Source organism: the organism of the source record quoted next, unplaced genomic scaffold (genome assembly GCF_019419815.1).
Source record: "Pyrus x bretschneideri cultivar Hongxiangsu unplaced genomic scaffold, Pyrus_bretschneideri_v1 Contig13, whole genome shotgun sequence".
Lineage (NCBI taxonomy): Eukaryota > Viridiplantae > Streptophyta > Magnoliopsida > Rosales > Rosaceae > Pyrus > Pyrus x bretschneideri.
Window position 1 is genome coordinate 2,900,620 of NW_025999424.1, and position 19,321 is coordinate 2,919,940.

The following is a 19,321-nucleotide window of genomic DNA, read 5'->3' on the forward strand; positions in this document are numbered from 1 at the left end:
GAAGAAGGAGAATGGGATTTTGGCCCGCATGCAGGTGATCTTCACTTCTTTCCTCAATTTGAAGAAGATAATGAACAAGGGATGATGGAGCAAGCAAGAGAGGTTCAACAAGAATCCACTACTCCACCTGCTTCACCAACATCAACCAATCATGGTAATTCATCAGCATCAGCATTGTCAAGTGGGAGTCTAAATGAAAGAGAAGTACCACGCACAAGAAGTATACGAGATCTTTATGAGGTAGCTGAAAGACTTGATAATCCTACACTTTTCTGTCTCTTTGCTGATTGTGAACCAGTCGACTTCCAAGAAGTAGTGCAAGATACTAAGTGGAGAAAAGCAATGGATGAAGAAATTGAAGCAATCCAGAAGCATGATACATGGGAACTCACTGTTCTTCCGAAAGGACACAAAGCCATCGAAGTCAAGTGGGTGTACAAGACAAAGAAAAATGCCAATGGAGGGGTCGAAAGATACAAGGCAAGACTAGTGGCGAAAGGTTATAGTCAAAGAGCCGGAATCAACTATGATGAGGTATTCGCACCCGTTGCTCGGTTGGAAACTATACGATTACTAATTTCTTTGGCAGCTCAAAACAGTTGGAAGATTCAACAAATGGATGTGAAGTCCGCCTTCCTAAATGGAGTCCTTGAAGAAGAAGTCTACATTCAGCAACCGTCAGGCTATGAGATCAAAGGGCATGAAGACAAAGTTCTGAAGCTGAAGAAAGCCCTCTATGGGTTAAAACAAGCGCCACAAGCATGGAATAGTCACATCGACAAGTACTTTCAGGAAAACAACTTCATCAAGTGCCCTCATGAACATGCTCTCTACGTCAAAGTCAAAGATGAAGATATTTTGATTGTGTGCTTATATGTGGATGATCTAATCTTCACCGGGAGTAATCCAAGCATGTTTGAAGAGTTCAAGAGAGTGATGACCAAAGAATTTGAGATGACCGACATCGGGTTGATGGCATATTACCTAGGCATTGAAGTCAAGCAGAACGAAGAAGGAATTTTCATCTCCCAAGAAAGCTACACAAAGGAGATACTGAAAAAGTTCAAAATGGACGACTGCAAGCCTGTGAGCACGCCAATGGAGTGCGGAGTCAAACTAACCAAGTATGACAAAGGAGAAAGCGTTGATCCAACATTTTTCAAAAGCCTAGTTGGAAGCTTGCACTACTTGACTTGCACAAGACCAGATATTCTCTATGCTGTCGGATCAATCAGTCGCCACATGGAAAATCCCACAACTACACATTTGAAAACGGCCAAAAGAATTCTTTGATACCTCAAAGGTACTGTTAACTTTGGCTTGTTTTATTCAAGTTCTGATAACTACAAACTTGCTGGATATAGCGACAGTGATTGGGCAGGAGATTCCGACGATAGAAAAAACACTACTGGATTTGTGTTCTTCATGGGAGACACTGCATTCACATGGATGTCGAAGAAGCAACCGATTGTCACTCTCTCTACCTGCGAAGCTGAATATGTAGCTGCTACTTCATGTGTATGCCATGCAATCTCGCTGAGAAACTTGCTGAAAGAATTAAGAATGCGACAAGAAGAGCCAACAAAGATCTATGTCGACAACAAGTCTGCAATAGCTCTAGCAAAGAATCCAGTATTCCATGACAGAAGCAAACACATAGATACCCGTTATCATTTCTTAAGAGAGTGCATTGCAAGAAAGGATGTGCAAGTGGAATACGTGAAGTCTCAAGACCAAGTTGCCGACATATTCACCAAGCCACTCAAACAAGAAGACTTTGTCAGACTAAGAAACTCAATTGGCGTCACAAGACAAGATTAAGGGGGGATGTTGAATTGTAATCTTGTCTTGGCCCAAAAATAATTGATCCGGCCCATGCACAAAGAAAGATCCATGCACATGCTAGAGAATTCTAGCAAAGTTCAAGTTGGTGGAAGAGTCTAGAAGAATGGTGAGGATTCCACCAACATACAAGATTAGTGTAGATAATTCTAGCTTAGGAAGGTAGTGGAATTATCTAGATATCTCTAGCATAATGTTTTCATGCTTCTCCAAGGTTCCATCCATGCCTATAAAAGGAGAAGGCATCCACACCATTTGTAACAACCAAGAGAGCAAGTAGCAAGAAGTGAGAGTGTCAAGTAAGAAGTAAGAAGAAGCAACAAAGCTTCTAAGAGTGTTTGAGTGTTTCCTCTTGTACTAAGTTTATGAGTGAATAAAAACCTTGTGTAATACTTTGAGAATTCTTTCTTTCTCTTGCCTATCAATTCCGATGCGTTACATTTTTCGTTGTGAGATAAACATCTCTAGAGTAGTGAAGCATTTTTAAACCCCAACAAATCCCATATCCAAATATGCTTTGATAGTTACACCAGTTGTCAATGCTGCAAAGAAGAGGTTCCCTAGTCACTACAACAAGAGACTTATCGGCATGTTAGCCAGCACCACCTTGGTGACAAGCACCGTTATAGTAGCTTTGACTATACCATTTTTCGCTTATCTCATGTCACTCGTGGGAGCATTTTTTAGTGTAACAGCTTCAATTATAATATAATTCGCTTCAGAGTAGGATTATCTCTCATTCTAATCTCTCTCATCTTCCCTTCTCTTTTATTTAAACAGTTACGAATAAACCACGTCAACATTTGTTTAGAAATTTTTATAGAGAAAAAAAAAAGCAAAAATGAAAAATGAGAGGAGGAGAATGAAGGAAATGGTAATATGAAGGGAAAGAATCCTACTCCCCTTAAAAATGTGTTTCAACTCGTATCTTACTAAGTGTCGTGTCACTGATCTACAACTGCTCAAATTCATACCAAGAGAATGAAAGTTGTCAATCAGATTTTCTCGTGAACCCTCCCGATTAATCATCATATCAACCTCATTAACCACCTTCCAGTTCCACCCTCATGTATTGTATACGCGCGTACAGACACAAGAATTTATTGCATGTAAGTCTATGAATGTCCTCTTAGATATCAGTTATGTTATGACTCACCTAGACCTGTTGTTTAGAGCAGGACCTCCTTAGAACATTTCCGGTTGTTTTGGTAGACCGAGAATGAACCACGAATGAATTGTTAGAGCCGATGTTCCTTTAGACAGGGCGGAACTTAAATATAGTGTTGACCAAGTAGGTGTAACCGTTGAATTCTATGGCAATGAACTCAATAGAGTTAATTATGATGATCCCGCTACTGTGAAAAAAATATGTTAAATGTGCTCAATTGAGTGAGATTTTTGAATTAAATCGTGCTATGTTGAAATCTGTTGGTGTTTTTCTTTGCAATCCAAGGGGTTGGTTTACTTTTGGACATGCTTCATTTCTTCTTTTTCAGACGCATTTGGCATGATGCTAGAACTTTGCTTAGAAATGTTTTTGCTTGATCCAGATTTAGATGCTCAAGTTGAAATTGAATTATTCCAAAAACTTAGAGATCCAACTATAAAGAGACAAGCAGTCTGATACAATATGCTTGCGGCCCATCGAATATCGTTTTCCCTTGGGCTTAGCTACAATTATACCAGAAAGAGCAAAACATACATGTATGTTCCATCAATGTGTGTACAACCATTCTTCTATCTATTCTTAACTTGTTTAGGCTCAAAACAACAACAAAGATAAAAGAAAAAAGCAAATAGAAATTGCTAAATATTGCTAATGATTGAACTAGTGGGATTAATTGAACATATATGTAGGGAAAGGGATTCTCTTCAGATCCCTTCCTCCTAATTCATCAAGTCCAGGGATCTGGGCTATTGAAATTTGATTCAACGGCTACAAACAATGGTCCACTTTAAAAGCTATAATAACTTTAGCCGTTGGATCAAATTTCAATGGCCCGGATCCACGAACTTGATGAATTAGGAGGAATGGATTCAGAGAGGATCCCTTTCCTATATGTAGCAACTAGCAACTAGTACCCTCCCACTTACGAGTTTTCAATGAAAATCCAACCCTATCAACTAGATTTTCTTTTCCAAATCATCACGATATGAATCATAGGATACCTATCCTTATCCTTTCATAAAAATTATATGGTCCAGGCTTTCACTTTTTCTCCACAATATTTTAGTACCGTACAATAATTTTATTTTATGATAAATGATATTAAATAGGACTCATGCATGTTGAGTGATGTTATTAAATTTAAACTTAATTGAACATGATTGACACACCTCACTATTGATCAACTATTTACATATTATCATTTAATCCTATTGTAACTCGTGAATTAATAATATCATATGATGATACGACCGTCACACTCAAAATTTTTTCCTGGATATCATTCAAAATCCATGATTGTCATACCACATCATTGTTTTGATGATGTGGTGCAGCAATGATTGGGGGCCTTGAGCCTTGTTTGTGGAGTGTTTTCCAGCCTCCTCCCAAAGAATGGGGAAGTGGGGTGAGACTGATTCATCAGAGCCATGGTTGTAGCTGATCAAGTTAAAAATACGCTCTACCCTTTATACATTAATTTGTATGAAGTTTCTAATCAATTGTGCAGTGTCCAGGTTTTTCTTCTTCCTTTAGAGCCGCCCATCAAATTAAACAACTTACAGTCTTTTCTTTGTCTCTTTCTGTGTCCATTTGTGTCTCTCTCTGGATCATGGAGGCAGGAAACCGTGATAGATTTCTCCTGCATGAAAACCATGACAAATTACATGACGATGACGTGCGCACCTCATTTTACATGGCTTGCTTCAATGGACTAAATGCCTTTTCAGGTACTTTCCTCTTCGTTATCCTTTTCTGTGCATCAAACTCAAAGTCAATAGGCAATAATAAGAGAGATCGAGATAATCTAAATTTATGTTTTCGTTCAAACCCTAGCTGGTTAGGGTTTTTCTTTTGGGACATTATTTCATCACAACAATTTTCTTTTTCTGCTTATCTATGACATTTGACGACGGCAAAAAATAAACATTTTTTTTTTTTTGGTGTATATCAGTTCTCTCTGTTTTTAGATAAATGCTTAAATACTCTTTCAAAATTGAATTTTCCATAGATCATTATTTGCTAAATAACATTTTATTTGCATTGGGATTCCTGATCCCTTTGGAATCAAAGATTTTCAGATCCACAAACTGGACGAAATTTTATAAAGCCATTCTTTGATTTAATTATTCTTCCATTGACTAGTTTAAAGTAGTGCAAGCAGCACGCCTAATGAGGCCTCTGACCTAATTGTTATTTGCATGTGAAATATCTTTTTTATATCACTTGGGCGCCATCACGCTGTCATTTTTTTATTCTTTTCTCTGATGAACAGTGGAGAACACTGTGATGAACAGTGGAAGTTGGGGTCAAACGTAAGACAAAAATTTCGGTGTCATCCGCTTCGACAAAAATAAGTGGACCAAAATGCCTGTCAGCCAAAAACAATTCAAAACCTGCCCAAAATCATATTTCAAATTATGCACGGGTAAATTAGTCATCTAGCCATAAAAAAACTGTGCTGCACTGTAGCCTTTTCCGCTGGCTTTCTATATAAGATAGATTAAAAGTTCCACCGAATTAACTTAATGATTTTAATGAGGAGAAAACAAAAACAGTATACAATTTGAAAACTATTTCTAAAACTCCGTATATATACACATATCACTACCCCTGCTTACACATATTGCATATGTCTGGATTCATTGTTGCTCTTCACTCCTAGTTCTTTTGACAACTCTCTCTCTCTCCCTCTCTCTCTCTCTCTCTCTCTCTCTCTCTCTATGGATGCTGATCCTTTAGAAAAATCATCATCCTTGAGCTTGCCTCTTATTCTTGGTGAGGGGCAGCATGAGCAAGCTGGAAGCAAGGTAGTAGAAGAAGTAGAGTCAAGCTTTCATCACCAAACTACAGCCACAACCTCCTTCCTCAAAACCTGTTTCAATGGACTCAATGCACTCTCAGGTAATTATCTACTTCTTAATTAATTATGCCAAATTTTTCTTCTCAAATTATTTTATTTTATTTTTTTTAAGAAAGCTTAATTAAGGCATAAACTTATCATCTTAACAACTTTTTTGGTGTTCCTTGCTAGAATATATTGCCTCTTCATTTTGCACTCAGCAAGTTTAGTTATGAACAAATTTATTTATTTTTCATACTGTTAGTCTGATGATAGCTAACCTCATCTGAGACTATAGATGGTGATTTTCACACTCTTGTTTTCTCCTTTCTGCACCTCTCCTTTTTCTTTTGTCCCTTCATTCTCCTTTGATTTATTCAATCTAAAGGCTAGAAAAACGAATAGTGGATATGGAGAAAAGTGGGGTGTGAAAATCACAACCCAGGTTCATGTGGAACCATGACTTCTGATCTGCGTATGATTTCATATCGTTACATGTGCATTTAAAATGTTCTTCACTTCTAGCTCAAGAAAAGTGAGGTTTTAATGCCCAAAATTGTGCTCTTTTCGGTGTTCAGGGGTAGGAATACTGTCAGTTCCTTATGCACTAGCATCAGGAGGATGGCTAAGCTTGATCTTCCTTTTCTTAATTGCGGCTGCAGCCTTCTACTCAGGTTTGTTAATCCAGAGATGCATGGATGTGGATTCTGATATAAGAACTTATCCGGACATAGGCGAACGTGCATTCGGGAAGAAGGGAAGAATACTGCTGTCGATTGTCATGAATGTAGAACTCTACTTGGTTGCAACAGGATTCCTAATTTTGGAAGGAGATAACTTAAACAATTTATTTCCCGGCGTAGAATTAGACGTGATCGGATTAAGAATTGGCGGAGAACAGTGCTTTATAATCGTTGTTGCCCTCATTATTCTGCCAACAGTTTGGTTAGATAACCTGAGCCTTCTTTCTTACGTATCTGCAAGTGGAGTTTTAGCCTCTGCCATCATCCTCGGTTCGATTTTGTGGACTGGTGCTTTTGAAGGAATTGGATTTCATGAAGAGGGCACACCACTGAAGTGGAATGGAATCCCTACGGCTATTAGCTTGTACGCGTTTTGTTACTGCGCGCATCCGGTGTTCCCGACTCTCTACACTTCAATGAAAAACAAACGTCAGTTTTCCAATGTAAGTAGAAACTTGTTACCAAGTGACATTCATTCTATTTTGTTTCAGGATTTTTAACAATCTGTTGTTTCCTCGTTGCAGGTTCTTCTCCTATGCTTCATCTTGTGCACCATGTGTTATGCATCAATGGCAGTTTTCGGTTACCTAATGTTTGGATCTACGGTTCAATCACAAATAACTTTAAATCTCCCAACTCACAAAATCAGCTCAAAAGTCGCGATATACACCACGCTGGTCAATCCCATATCCAAATATGCTTTGATGGTTACACCAATTGTGAATGCTGCAAAGAAGAGGTTCCCGAGTCACTACAACAAGAGACTCATCGGCATGTTAGCCAGCACCACCTTGGTGACAAGCACCGTTATAGTAGCTTTGGCTATACCATTTTTCGCTTATCTCATGTCACTCGTCGGAGCATTTTTGAGTGTAACAGCTTCAATTATATTGCCGTGCTTGTGCTACCTTAAAATTTCAGGTATTTATCGACGCCTTGGATGTGAGATGTTGATTATGGGGCTTATATTACTACTGAGTGCTGCAGCAGTTGTATTCGGCACTTACACATCTTTAGTAGAAATAATAGGGCACTGGTAAACGGATTCTCTTTGTGGCCAATATATTTGTTTCAGTGGCAGTTTTCAAATTCATCCTCTCTTTCTTTCGAGATAGTATATCAGCAAGCTGCTGCAGTTTGTACCAATCTGCATCGTATGAAAAAACAGACTCAGAGTTGGAGAGGTCTAGGATTTGTAAACAGGAGTGGCTTTAGTTATTGAAACTACAGATGCTTCCTTTATTTCCTTTCTTTGCGATCGAAAGGGCTTCTTCATCAAAGAAATTCCATTTATTAACGATCCCATAACTCAGAGAAGACCCTCTCCAGAATGTAATGCATTACATCTAATATCATTAAAAATTCATCGAGGAAAATGTTCACAGAAGATCCTACAAATCACAATTCGAGATACAGGGAGTTCACAGAGGAAAATGTTCCATGTCGGACAACACTTACGAAAAATCAGCAATGTGCTATTCCATTAATGAATTTTGAAATAAAAGAGGTTACATGATAACTGATTTTGATTACATGTTAACCAACTTCATGTGCAAGCTCAATACATCTAGTATCTGGTAGACATCATCATAATCAGCTTGGGAATCATAGCCAGAAAAGAACTTATGGATGGACCCGCCTAACTCAACGCAACTCCCACCCCCCCCCCCCCCAACATCTTCTTCATTCATCTTTCCTTCATAATCTTCCCCATATTTGTGGCTTTGTCCCACATCCCAACTTCGGCAAACATGTTTGCGGCCATCACAAGATTCCCACCCCTCTTTGGCTCCAATTCAAGCAACTTCTCTCTTACTTTGTTTCCTACCCCTTTGTTATCATGGCACTCCACGACCACACATTCCGCGTCTCCATCTTATCGAAAACTATCCTAGCATAACCCAAAGCCCCAGACTTTGCATACATGTCCACAAGTGCCGTACCCAACTGACAATTCAAACCCAACCCTCTTACAATTACTTGGGAATGAACCCATCTCCCAATGCTCAAGTTCCCAAGCTCCGAGGACGCGTTCAACACAACCACCATCGTAGTCTCATCCGGCTCAAACCCACAATCCCTCATCTTCACAAAGTATTCAATCCCCTCGTTGAACCAGAAATCTCAACGCAAGCGGTTATAACCACATTCCATGAAACAACACTTCTCTCGAACATTTCATCAAACACTTTCCGCGCATCCTTAATTTTCTTACACTCACCATAAAAATGAACCAGATTGTTCTGAACATACACATCACAGTCCAACCCACACTTCACAACTCCCACATGCCCTTGCTTCCCTTCTTTCAGCGCAGCGGCCGAAGCGCAACACTTGATCAGGAAAGGGAAGGTCAGCTGGTTGGGTCGAACACCGCTGCGGAGCATCGAGCGAGAGACCCAGATGGCCTCTCGGGGGCAGTCGCTGGATTCATAGCCGCGGACGAGGAAGTTCCATGACGACGGTGGTGAGGACTCAGAGTGGCGGAGGAGGGTTCGGGCGTAGGCGAAGTTTTTGGCGGGAGAGAGGGCTCAGAAGCGGACGAGCTGGGTGAGGAGAAAGTGGTCTTTTTAAAAGCCGGAGACTTGGATTTGGGCGTGGATCTGAGAAAGGTGTTTGAAGGTTGAGCAGAGGCTGAGGAGGTGGAGACATTGCTGCTTTTTGGAGCCCAAGTTTGAATTACAGTTATTGGCGGTTGGGATTGGAAGCCGAACCATGCGTTTGGATTTGGGGGATTGGGATTTAGGGAGAAGTCTCGGCATACAACAAAGCAAAAAGCATTAATGTAGGTTAAAGTTTTAGAGAGTTTTAAAGAAAAATTTTCGGTACTGTTCAGTTTAACGAAAAAATATAATTTTACTCTAAAAAGTTACTCCTGATACTATTCACTTACAACACCTTGTTCTTTTGATTAAAACTCAAAGTTCTCAAGTTATTTTCATTAGTTTTCCTCAAAGTTTAAGAGAATTATTATTGGTGCTCCAAACTTTTTGGAATGCTAATAACAATTTCCAAAGCTTAATTTGAGAAAAAAATATTGAGATATTACATTTTTGTATCATTTGGTGTACCATTTGATGGGACGAATGATATGTACATATCACATCAATTATCGAATCTATCTTATTGGATGATAGTTATATGCATCACTTGCCACATGAGATAGTAAACTAATATGGTCTAAAATTGTGGAGAGATTTTTCAGTGTGCTGGGAACACCACACGGTATGCCAAGTGTCATAATACAACTGGTTGGATATTTGAAAAAAAAAAATTACAACTACTTGTATTATAACACTTGGTGTATCGAGCCATGTTTCCGGCATACCGAAAAAAATCTCAAATTATGGTCACCCTTGAGAAAAAGTTTCCACCAATTATATTGTTACACTTGGTTTACCATACTGTGTTTCCGATATATTGAAAAATCTCTCATCCCTAGCATTATTTTTTTGATAATTCCAAAATCATGCATTTGGGATGTGTATTTTTTTTTATTAACAAACAATATTATCGACACTAAGAAAGTAGGGGAGTGGGCTAAGTCTCACACTAGGCTAAGCCCTGATTTGGTACTTACGTGCTTTTGAAGAAAAAAAGTGGGTATCAAAAAAAGCTGAGAGCTTTTTTATGTTCAGTAAACATTCAACTTTAGCTTTTTTTTTTCACAGTTTAAGGTGAAAAAAGCCAAAAACACAAAGCTACAAAACCCAGCTTTGAAAAATCGGTTTTTTTTTGCTTGCCCAACTTCTGTGCAAGCCGATTTCGCAAGAGGTGCTGAGGCCTTTAATGAAATTTTCCAATACCCAAAATGGCCTTTAGCAATTAAATAAATTATACATTATAACTGTCGACTTCGTCGTCGACCTTGCCACGTCTCTCTTCCGTCCTCTCACAACTGTTTATAAATAATTTATATAAATTTTATAAATGTCATAATAAAAGAAAAAATAAAAAAATTATTATATAATATTCAATATCATATATTTTTTAGTCATTTTACACTGTCGCAGCGATTTTACATAAAAATTTACCAAACACTTTAACACTGCTTTTTTCGTTAAAAGCACTTTTACAAAAAAATTTACCAAACACTTTACTGTTTTATTTCACAGCTGTTTATTCTCACAAGACAGCAGAAGTAATTTTTTTTTCAAAGCACAGCAATACCAAACCAGCCATAATGTGGTTCAAATTCGTCTTTAATGACAATTGAACCTAAAATCTTTACTTACAAGTGAAAAATCATACCACTAACTAAACCGTAATACTAAGTAGCTGGATTGAAATGTGTATTAACTTGTCTACATGACAATGCTTTAGAATACTCTAATGAGTCATGACGTTCCAAGAGCATGAAATTTCTTTTTATTCGTCATAGGGGAAATAATCTAATCGTTGTTGTATGCTAACATGGAGAATCAAATTTAGAGACCTCGAATTAACTGGAAAAAATATATATGTTTGTAAATTATTTGAATTATTTTCGGAAAAACAAAACAGATAATTATATAAACCAGTTAACAGTTCTCCAAATAACCGTTGATGACTACCTAAATTTTGAATTGACAAAACCTTTATATATATAATTCAGAAACCGTTCCAAATTGAAATCCATATCCACAAAACCAATCGATCGAACTTTCCCAGAGAGAGAACAACTGCAAAAATGGACCAAACGACTGACGGCGTCGGAATCAAAATCTACAATAATGCAGTCTACGGGGATCCACACGACGACGAGTCCACCAAATCACCACCAAAGCCACCGCCACCTTCTTCTTCATCTCAGCCTCTGCCCCTGCTCCGACTGAACCCGGACCACTTGCACGGCCGCAAACGGCGTGCCGTTGCCAAAGGGGTCCAGAAAACCCTATCCAAGACTTCAATGCTGGCCAACTTTCTTCCCACGGGCACTCTCCTAACCTTTGAGATGGTTCTCCCCGTTATCTACAGAACCGGGGAGTGCACGCGTGTCAGCACCATGATGACGTACGGGCTCTTGGGTATGTGCGCCCTCTCATGCTTTTTCTTCCACTTCACGGACAGTTTCCGTGGTCCGGACGGGAAGTTGTACTACGGGTTCGTGACGCAGAAAGGGCTAGCGGTGTTTAAGCCGGGCTTGATGGTGGAGGTGCCGAAGGAGGAGAGGTACAAGTTGGGGCTGTCGGACTTCGTTCATGCCATTATGTCCGTCATGGTGTTCGTGGCGATCGCATTTTCGGACCGCCGCGTGACGGACTGTTTGTTTCCGGGGCACGAGAAAGACATGGATGAAGTGATGGAGAGTTTCCCGTTGATGGTGGGAATCGTGTGCAGCGGCTTGTTTCTTGTGTTTCCGAGTACTCGCTACGGGATTGGTTGCATGGCTGCGTGAATGAAGCAGATGCGTAATTCGAGATAAAATTTATTTGTTTTATTAGTTAATGACGTTTGTGTTTCTGTAAGTTGTATTAATATGTTATGTTGTTTGTGTTTATATATATAATATATGTTATATTGGAGAGAAGTATCTGAGGAACCTGGTTCGGTACATCAATCAATTATATTATTATATTTAATTTATCCGTCCGTATATTCGGTATAATAAAAAATTTCTTGTTATATTGATATGTTGCATTACGATTCACTTTGACAATAATTTTGCTTTGAGTAATAGTATTTTAAGTTGCAAATTTTATGCTTTATATATTTGATCGATAGATCATTAGTTGACCTAGGGCATGTGCTTGACTTGATTTCCTCTCCTAATGTCGCTTGAATCTTCTTTTATATTTGCAAAAGAAAATCAAAATAATTATCAAATATACCATATGTTGTAATCATTAATTTGCCTAATCAGTAAATATATGACATATGTTGTAACCATTACCTTGCCTAATTCCCATATTCATTTGAAATAATCATTAATTTACCTTCCAATATTGGTCTAAAAAGTAGTGTATATTTCTGTACAATCGAGCATATATAGTTTCTCATCCAAATTAAGGTGGATGAGTTTTAGATATTGAACCCACCCATCAATTATATTCTTGTTAAGTTGTTAATATTTCTGAGAAACGGCCAGCGTCAACAAAATTGTATTTTGCATGGCGGTCGTACTGTTTATAACTGTGACTACGACCATGAAGGCTCATGCAACTACGCGCCTCCCATACCTCTCATAACCATATGCAGTTTATCTCAACGACACCAGGCTGTCTTCCTCCGCCAAGGCCGCCGTCGCCAGTATGTAATTAAAAAGTTTAATGAATCCCTAATAGTACTCTAATTATTAATTAATTATATACTATACACATTTAATCGACTTAATTTTGTTTGTTGAATAATATGTTGTAGAATGTGACGGGAGATGTGCATGCTGCTTGTGCGTGCATAATCCAAAGCCCTATTGCTTTAAGTGTTGCGATCCGACAGGCACTGCCCCGACGACCTATGCTTTGCAATATGATGCATAATCCAACTGCTCTCAAGACTCTGAAGAGTGATGGATGCCTTTAACTTTTTGATTAATTAGTCAATAAATGGTGTTACTTCCGTTAAATAATCATCTGGATGAACTATATATATGTACTAATTTTTAAATGGAAGTTTTCACTTAAGGACGAATTGTTACTTCTTTGGTTTGCATTTGTTGCAAAATTATGCAAAGTGTGTAAATGGGATTTTGCAATTGGTGGTAGCTAGGACCCTTGGAGTAAATAGGTGTAGCCGATCCATTGCATGTAATGTTGGTCACGGTTCAGTTTGGTTCAGTGTTAATCAATTATCTAACAGTAGATTTTGACCGGTTCGATTCCACTTTGAACAAAACTGAGCAGACAAAACTGGATTTATCCAAGAATTCTTCGGTACAATTGGTTATGTTTGGTTTCTGCCATTTGATTTTTTGTTTAGAGCTTTTAAGAATCTCAATACAGCCTTCAGAGGGAAAGGGTCTATTGTCCGGCAGACAGACTGACACAGAGAAAAAAGAAAAGAAGACACCAGACAGTAGACCATGTTGGGCTTGACAACCAAAGAGACTAGGGCAGTATTTATTTTTTTTTAAGGAAGACTTTAGATACGGTTCTTATGAATATTCTTTTATTGAAATCTTGTTAGTTTTTAATTTTTGATCAAGGCTCCTGAAATTAATGTGATAATTTATTTCTATGTACGTTACTATATTTTTTTAATTAAATTAAAAATTAGAAATTTTAGTTGTTTAAATAAAAAAACCATAATTTGTGGGATTAAAAATACTAAAATATAAATATACTATTGTGTGTGTGTGTGTATAAACATGGGTACCTTCATCAAAATTAACCAAAAATTAATTGTATCAAAACATGGGTACATTCTTCAAAATCACCAAAAAAAAAAAAGATATTAGGCTTAATAACATTAGTAAATTTATTCGATTAAACTTGACATGGATACATTTTAAAATCAAAGAAAAAAAGAATTTACCCATATAAGTTTAAAAATGGATTAGAAAAAAAATTGAATAGATTTTATATAAAAAAAAATGTACATTTTACATCTAACAAATTGGTATATTTAAGAATGAGTACATTTTAAGATTAAAAAGTTTTACATGAATGGGTACATATAATTAGGATGGGTACATTTAGCAAAATAAAAAGTACAAATAAAAAAAATATATGGGTACAAACACAAATAAACTTTAAAAAATATGGGCACAAAAAGAAATTAATATATGGGTACAAATTAAAACTGAAAAGAAAATTGGTACAAATTAAAAAAGAATTACAAATTAAAAATGGGTATAAACTAAAACTAAAAATATATGATATAAAATTTAGTCATAAATATAAATATACTAATTGTAACATTTTTAACATTAAATGAATATATTTAGAAATAAAAAAATATTTTATTATTGAAATAATTAATGATGTTATTAATACCCAAGGACCTTAATCAAAAATTGAAAATGAATAGGATTTTAATCAATGGAGTAGCAAAAGGAAGGATGAGAACCTAATTTCTCCTTTTTTTTTTATGTCTGCAACGTAAAAGTTTTTTGTTTTGGTCAAAGGGAATTTTTATAACAAAAATGAACAAATTACAAAGACTCCGTAGGTAAAACCGAGAAATACAACAGCCTTAAAAAAAAAAAGGAGGATTAGTACAAATAAAACGTCACATATGTACATAATGCATGAGTAAAGATTCCTATTTCTACCAAAAGCAAAAAATTACATAAGAATCCAAAACTAAGGCCCAAAAATGACCACACAAAAATTTACGTAGTTAGTTGGTCCGGCTATGAGACGTAAGAATTTCTCTTTTTTTAGAAACATGTTTTATGGCATGCTTAAAAAATTGAACCAATTCATTTCAACTTTCAAATTTGTTAACATTATTCGATAGCAAGGTGATTGACTAAAGCACTTTCAAGTTTAAAAAGAAAAAGCTATAAAGAAAGTGATTACAAAACAACTTGATTGATCAAGATTGGAAAATAAGTAGAAGACAGTTGTCTTTTAAATTTAAACAAATAGACAGAAGAAGTTGAGAGAGGATCTTCGCCGGATCCTCTTTGTGAGGATCCCAGGATCCTCCAATAACATTCATTCATCATACATCGTACAATCAGTTTTTGTTAAGTATTGTTTATATTTAATTTTAAATAAAAAAATTTATAATAATTTATGACCGCACGATATAGAATAAACGAATATGATTTAAGAATCCACAGTATCCTCACAAAGAGGATCCAGCGATGATACTCCTGCTCATGGGAAGAAGTTATCATTTCATGATTCAAAATACTAAAAAATTCCTTTGATGAAAACTTAATCCTGACATGTTAATCTTGCAAAATATTCTACAATTTCAATCATCAACCTCTTAATTCTCGAGAAGGCTCTACCTCGTAAGTCATATCTACCAAAACCAACAGACACTACAACTTTTCACGGTGTCAAAGTCATGAGAAACATGCGGTAGCAGATTAGAAATAAAAGGCAAAACGTGAAATTCGTTTGTGTTCTTTCTTATTTCTTACAGATAGAATTCAATTACGGAATGAGATTCTGGATTTTTGTTTTTGGAGTTCGCAGATCGAGAGATGTAAACCATTCAAGAAAAAAAAAAGATCTGAATCATTAAAATTTTTGAATTTTGTAAAATGGACTAGGAGACTAGTGGAATAGGCCATAAGAGTTGTATGATTAAAATTGAGCGATTCAAATTTTTTGGTCGGTAAATTTCGAACACATATCTAAAGTGAATCTCAATTTTTCAATCACTACAATTGAGTCTGAGCTGGCGGTGACTCTGACTCATTAAGGTATATGCCTACATACACGTTTTCAATGATTTGGTAGAGAAAAAAGTTGTCCAATAGTTTTGGACTGCTTGGATAGGTCAGTTGATTTTAAGCAGTGCTTTGCATCGAGTTCGAGTCTTTCCTGCAGAGTATATAAGAATAGCGTGTATGGAGCGCTTTTAAGAATCTCAATATAGCCTTCAGTTCATTGGGAGAGGGTCTTTTGTCCGGAACCCCGTCCACAGACAAACAGAAAGGGTGGGCTGTCAATATGAAATTCTACGAACGCGTTCAGCGGCCACTTGTAAGGGTAAAGTTAAGAAGATAAAATTTGTAAATTAAATGATGTGTTGTCAATAGGAATACGTACGTTTATCAACACTTAAGTAATAAACCAATCATCAATTTTCATGTCATTTAGTTATCAAAATTTTGTCTACAAATTTAATCTCCCTAGTATTACCCATCTTGTAATTACATTTAGACAAGTGTCAAAATAATTAAAATGATAAATGCAAATTAGAAAGTTGTTTAAATATGATTAGGTATCAATACAAGTGGCTGCTGAACTTTCAACAACCAATTAGTGTCCAAATTCTACCAATTGAACCAATTCATTTCAACTTTCAAGTTTGTTATCATTATTCTTAAACAAAGTGATTGACTAAAGCACTTTCAAGTGTAAGCAAAAGGTATAAAGAAAGTGATTACCAAACAACTTGATTGATCAAGATTGGAAAATAAGTAGAAGAAAGTTTGCTTTTACATTTAAACAAATAGATAGAAAAGTTGTTATCATTTCATGATTCAAAAAACTAGCAAATTCCTTTGATTAAAACTTTATCCTAACATGTTAATTTTGTAAGAGAAATGCTAAAGAGACTCTCAGAAATGAAATTCTCTATGAACTCTCTTTTTATACAATATTTCACAACATTAACAGAAAATTAACGTTAAAATATTAAATAATAAAGAATTTACAAAAAGTTTCACTTTGAAGGAATACTCTATAACGCTCCTTATTTTGTAAACTATTCCACAATTTCAATCATCAACCTTTCAATTCTCGAGAATTCTAAAGAAAAGCAAAAAAATATTCTTAAATGTTTCTTGTAAGAGAAATGCTAAAACACTCTCAAAAGTGGAATGTGGATTATTTGTCACCGATTATTTTTGACACAATATTTATAATATTAATATAAAAATTAATGTTAAACTGTGAGGTGACAAATAGCATACAAAGATTTCCAACCCCACCCTTTTAATTTCAAGAATTCTCTAGAAAGCTCTCCCTCAAATCTATCAAAACCAAATGGTGTCAAACTCAACGAGAAACACGCGGCAGCGAATTAGAGATTAAACAAAACAAAAGGCAAAACGTGGAATTCGTTTGTGTTCTTTTTTATTTCTCGGACTCCATGGGTATCCTTTTTGGATTCTCTTTGTGTAAGTTTTAAAAATTCTTAAATTGTGTTCGTTTATTATACATCGTATGGTTAAAAATAATTTTAAATAATTTTATTTAAAATTAAGTATGAATAGTACTTAACAAAAATTAATTACACGATATACGATAAACGAACACGATTTAAAAATATCTATAATCCTCACATAAAAATCCGAATAAGACCCTCATTCTTCAATCACGACCTCTGAGTCTGAGCTGGTGATGACTATGGCTCATTAATTCATATGTCTACTTAAACGTTTTTAATAATGTTGTTGAAAAATATGACCTATGGTTTTGGACCGTTGCATTTGGATGGATCAGTTTAGTTTAAGCATTGCTTTGGATAAGTTCGAATCTTTCCTTAGGATGATGATTGCATTAAAAACATATATTCACATTCACATAATTATATTTAACAAGAGGTGATTGTATTCAATGTGTGGCTATTATATCTAATTCTATTGATGTCAATTTCTTTGTTTTTTTTTTTATTTCTCCTCCTTTCTAAACTAGTATAATTTTAAGAAGAATATCGCTATGTTGAACAATATAATAAGCGAGGCAATTTTTATTTTGTTTTATTTTATATCAAAGAAAATATAGAACAACAATAAACAGAACTGTGCTCGCTTTTAGATAATACAAATTCATTTTAGTGCCGTGCAATTTATATAAAGAATGTCATATCCACATACCTCTTTTTATTTTTCATACATTCTTTTAATTTTCAGCAGTTAGATCAGATAAATTGAAGATCAAATGACAGAAATTAATAAAAAATGTGTTAGAAGTAAAAAGAGGTGTATGAAAAGTAAAAAAATGGTGTGTGGTTAGCACACCCCTTTACATAAAACAACGAGTTATGACTAAACGACAGTCTTTTATTTTTATTTTTTTATTTTTTATCAAGACTGAACAACAGTTTAATATAATAATCTATCTTATATAATAGAAAGCGAGAGCCCCAATTTGGGGTCACGCATTTGACAAAAGATCAGGACAAAATTGCCCCTCAACGAAAAAAAATCCAAAAGCAACCTAATATAATATATCAAACAATGTAGGGGTAATTTGGTAATTTGATCATCATAAAATATAATATAAATATAAGTGGGAAGAGAGAAAATAATAAAAAAAATGAAAGGATAAGTGAAAGTTGATGGTGCCCATGTGAAAGGAACAGAAAAATATAATAAAAATAAGGAAAATGATGAATATTGTGTTAAAAAATTTGACAAAAATATAGGACAAAATTGCCCCTCAACCAAAAAAATCCAAAAACAACCCAATATAATATATCAAATAATGTAGGGGTAATTTGGTAATTTGAACATCATAAAATATAATATAGATATAAGTGGGAAGAGAGAAAAGAATTAAAAAAAAAAAACTAATGAAAAATGCTTGAAAACTTTGAGTTTTAACAATAAGAACAAAATAAAGGATAAAGTGAATAGTACTATAATTGACTTTTTAGTGTTAAAATGTGGTTTTTTGTTAAAATGAACAGTACTACGGGCTTTTTGTTAAAACTCCAAAAGAAAAATGAAAGGATAAGTGAAAGTTGATGGTGCCCATGTGAAAGGGAAAGAAAAATATAATAAAAAATAAGAAAAATGATGAATATTTTGTTCAAAATATCTTAAGAGGCGCATAATGTCACATCTCGGCCCGGGCGGATCACTTTTCGGGCCCGCTCCACCACCGTAGCACGATATTGTCCGTTTTGGGCTTACCATTCCCTTACGGTTTTATTTTTGGGAACTCACGAGCAACTTCCCAGTGGGTCACCCATCATGGGATTGCTCTAACTCCCTTTTTGCTTAACTTCGAAGTTCCTACGGAACCCGAAGCCAGTGAGCTCCCAAAAGGCCTCGTGCTAGGTAGGGATGAGAATATACATTTAAGGATCACTCCCCTAGGCGATGTGGGATGTCACACGTAATGCCAGTGAGAAATTAGTAAAGTTTTTTTTTTTTTTTTATTATTATAAATTAGC

The 19,321-nt window shown here is 35.7% G+C and overlaps 2 protein-coding genes and 1 pseudogene across 2 annotated transcripts; 2 read left to right on the forward strand and 1 right to left on the reverse strand.

Moving 5' to 3' along the window:
• The first annotated feature begins 5,608 nt into the window (after positions 1–5,608).
• LOC103951062 (amino acid transporter AVT1I) lies at positions 5,609–7,834 on the forward strand. The gene is made up of 3 exons (XM_009362345.3): positions 5,609–5,911; positions 6,428–7,035; positions 7,117–7,834. The coding sequence occupies exons 1-3, from the start codon at positions 5,731–5,733 to the stop codon at positions 7,630–7,632; spliced, it is 1,305 nt and encodes a 434-aa protein (XP_009360620.2). The 5' UTR covers positions 5,609–5,730; the 3' UTR covers positions 7,633–7,834.
• A 212-nt stretch (positions 7,835–8,046) lies between these two features.
• LOC103951061 lies at positions 8,047–9,375 on the reverse strand (annotated as a pseudogene).
• A 1,865-nt stretch (positions 9,376–11,240) lies between these two features.
• Positions 11,241–11,969, forward strand: LOC103951099 (protein DMP8-like). Its single transcript, XM_009362375.3, has one exon. It carries the CDS (start codon positions 11,262–11,264, stop codon positions 11,967–11,969), a length of 708 nt encoding a protein of 235 aa, XP_009360650.2. The 5' UTR covers positions 11,241–11,261.
• The last annotated feature ends 7,352 nt before the right edge of the window (positions 11,970–19,321 follow it).

Bases quoted from the DNA above. Each gene is read 5' to 3' on its own strand.
- LOC103951099 (XM_009362375.3), top strand. From the start codon at position 11,262: ATGGACCAAACGACTGACGGCGTCGGAATCAAAATCTACAATAATGCA.
- LOC103951062 (XM_009362345.3), top strand. From the start codon at position 5,731: ATGGATGCTGATCCTTTAGAAAAATCATCATCCTTGAGCTTGCCTCTT. The intron at 5,912-6,427 runs GTAATTATCTAC...TTCGGTGTTCAG, and splicing joins TGGACTCAATGCACTCTCAG to GGGTAGGAATACTGTCAGTT. The intron at 7,036-7,116 runs GTAAGTAGAAAC...TCCTCGTTGCAG, and splicing joins ACAAACGTCAGTTTTCCAAT to GTTCTTCTCCTATGCTTCAT.